The sequence below is a fragment of the Eurytemora carolleeae genome, unplaced genomic scaffold, assembly GCF_000591075.1.
Source record: "Eurytemora carolleeae unplaced genomic scaffold, Eaff_2.0 scaffold332, whole genome shotgun sequence".
NCBI classification, from domain to species: Eukaryota; Metazoa; Arthropoda; class Copepoda; order Calanoida; family Temoridae; genus Eurytemora; species Eurytemora carolleeae.
The window spans coordinates 20,894-23,678 of record NW_019396318.1 but is presented as its reverse complement, the minus strand read 5'-3'; the positions used below and the strand labels follow the sequence as shown (position 1 = coordinate 23,678).

Below are 2,785 nucleotides of genomic sequence, written 5' to 3'. Positions count from 1 at the left end.
AGTTTATTTAGTTTATTTAGTTTATTTAGATTATTTAGTTTATTTAGATTATTTTGGTTATTTTATTTAGTTTATTTAGTTTATTTAGATTATTTAGTTATTTAGTTTATTTAGATTATTTGGTTTATCAAGTTTGTTTAGTTTATTTAGTTTATTTAGATTATTTTGGTTATTTTATTTAGTTTATTTAGTTTATTTGGATTATTTAGTTATCTAGTTTATTTAGATTATTTAGTTTATTTAGATTATTTGGTTTATTAAGTTTATTTAGTTTATTTAGTTATTTAGTTTATTTAGTTAATTATTTTTGCCTGTAGTTGAATATCTCGTCCCCCAGCTGTTTAAGAGCCTCGAACTGTTTACTCTTCGGACGGTCACGGTTGCGAAGGCAGGCCAGGTGAGCGCAGTGGATCCATTTACCTTAAACAGATTGTAAGCGTAATTTCAAGTAACCTTCAATTAAAGAGGGGCATGGATGATTTACAACGGTACCCTTTAAAGCGTTGTCTATTGAAAACTGTATGAGTTATTTGTAATTTTCTCTTTGAAAATTGATTCTTTATAATGCGATTTCTCTATAAAATGACGTGCGCATTTTGCTGCAAGAACAAAAGAAGAAAATAAGCTAGAAAAGGGACGATATTTTCCACATCATAACTCAGATAAAGTTTTAAAGGGTTCTGCACTGGTGTGATCGTACATGCCAGGTTAAATGGAGGTTCATTTGAAATTATTTCTACAGTACCTTCTCTAACAGGTCACTTTAAGCAAACTGTGTTATATTTAAAACTTGGTTTAGAATATAGAATATGGAATATAGAACATGCATCAAGTGTCCCATGAGCGTAAAAATGTCCAAAACTAAATTTGTCTGGAATTTGCGTTGCTTGTAAAATTCGCAATAAGATTTTTTTCTTCGGCTGGAAAAACTAGGTCTAATTAATCTCAACTAGTTTTCAGTCAAAAACTGAATTTTTACCTTTCCCATTATTGTAAAGGAAAGGAGGAACCTTCTGTCTAATTGTATCATCCAGCTCCTTATAGTTCTTGGTCAGCATAGCTTTCTTAGACAGATCATACAGCAGACCACCACCAGACTATATAATATAGACAATATATAGTTCTTGGTCAGCATAGCTTTCTTTGACAGATCATACAGCAGACCACCACCAGACTATATAATTTAGACAATATATAGTTCTTGGTTAGCATAGCTTTCTTAGACAGATCATTCAGCAGACCACCACCAGACTATATAATATAGACAATATATAGTTCTTGGTTAGCACAGCTTTCTTAGACAGATCATACAGCAGACCACCACCAGACTATATAATATAGACAATATATAGTTCTTGGTCAGCATAGCTTTCTTAGACAGGTCATACAGCAGACCACCATAGACTATAAATTAACTTACTAAGTTGGCCAAAGCATAAACAGGACTATTAGCACCTTCCGCTTGTCTTTTAATTCCTGCTTCATTATTCTCCTGAAGTTAATAAATTTTTATTTTAACCCTAAACAGGCTGCAGGGGGCGGTGAGCGCCCCTATAGTTTTTGTCCTAGCACTCTCTTTTTTGACACTATCACCGTTAAATTTTGTGACTTTTAATGAATCTTAATTTAAAGGATTTTTTTTGCATTTTTTTAAATGTTTAGGATAGGGTACAGGACGGTAAAAAGTCCGGTCTGTGTAAAAAAAAATATAAAATAGCCCATAACTTTTGGGCCGGACTAAAACTACAGTTCTAAAAATTATATTTTTGAAAAGCCCGAGCAAAATGGATATAGAAACATGTGTCACACTTTGATATCTGTTTAAAACAAAACAAAAAAGGTTTTTTACATTTTTTTACCCCTTTTTTTGGCATTTTGTTCAACCCTCCCTAGAGCCCAAACTATTAAAGTTATCGGTCTAATTTTTTTCAATGAGCTGGCATCAAAAAGTTGGGCTATGTATATGCATTTCAAGTTTTCAACCCTACACCTATGCTCTAAGGACTGTTTCTGGGGCTTTACATAGATTCAGATCCCCTCAGCCTTTTATCTTAATGGGTATTATTTAAGTTTCTCTACAAAATATGAAGAATAAGGAAGACCGCAAGGGTGCTATAAAAAAAACACACATTATTGAAAAGCAATAATAACGTAGGATTTCATTTATTTTAACTTTTTTTTCATCCCACTTGTACGCTCAAAAGTTATCTATAAAGTTAGTGTTAAGTTTTTGATCAATTTAACAAAATATTCACCTCTTTTACAAACAAAGAAAGAACAGCTCCCATCCTACTCAACAATATTTTACTCAAGTTTTCTAAAAATCATTTTGTGGAAATCTGAAAGTGTTGTTTTTATTTTTTTAGAATAATATTCCTTGATTTTGGTAGATTTTTATTAAACGAACTGTCGATATGATCTCAATAGTTACTTAAATACCAATTCACAAGAGTATCTTTACACCTTAGACCGTTACTAGGATAGAAATGAATGACATTTTCTTGTTTGTTTATGATTAAAATATATAATAATAGTGTAAACATGAAGAGCTTATCAAGCAAGTTCTTTTTATTTTAATAATATTGATGGAGAAGAAAAACCATTTAACAAAATAAAATCCTAAAAACTTGGGAATAGTAGAAAAAAGGATTAAAAAATACAGTGTTAAAGGCAGTGACCGGCAATGTATGGTGGTTGAGCTGAGATTGCAGTATTGTAGAGACATTTTGAGGATTCATTTGAGGCATTTTAAACGTTTGAAGATCTATAATTACTGAGTTTGAGC

General features: G+C 31.3%; 1 protein-coding gene across 1 annotated transcript; it reads right to left on the bottom strand.

Moving 5' to 3' along the window:
* Positions 1 to 310: 310 nt before the first annotated feature.
* On the bottom strand, positions 311 to 2,335 carry LOC111700850 (uncharacterized; the record flags this gene model as incomplete). The annotated part of the gene is given in 4 exon segments (XM_023471908.1): positions 311 to 420; positions 980 to 1,097; positions 1,421 to 1,492; positions 2,256 to 2,335. Coding segments are annotated over 4 exon segments (333 nt in total), but the record flags the coding sequence as incomplete, so codon positions are not given.
* Positions 2,336 to 2,785: the final 450 nt, after the last annotated feature.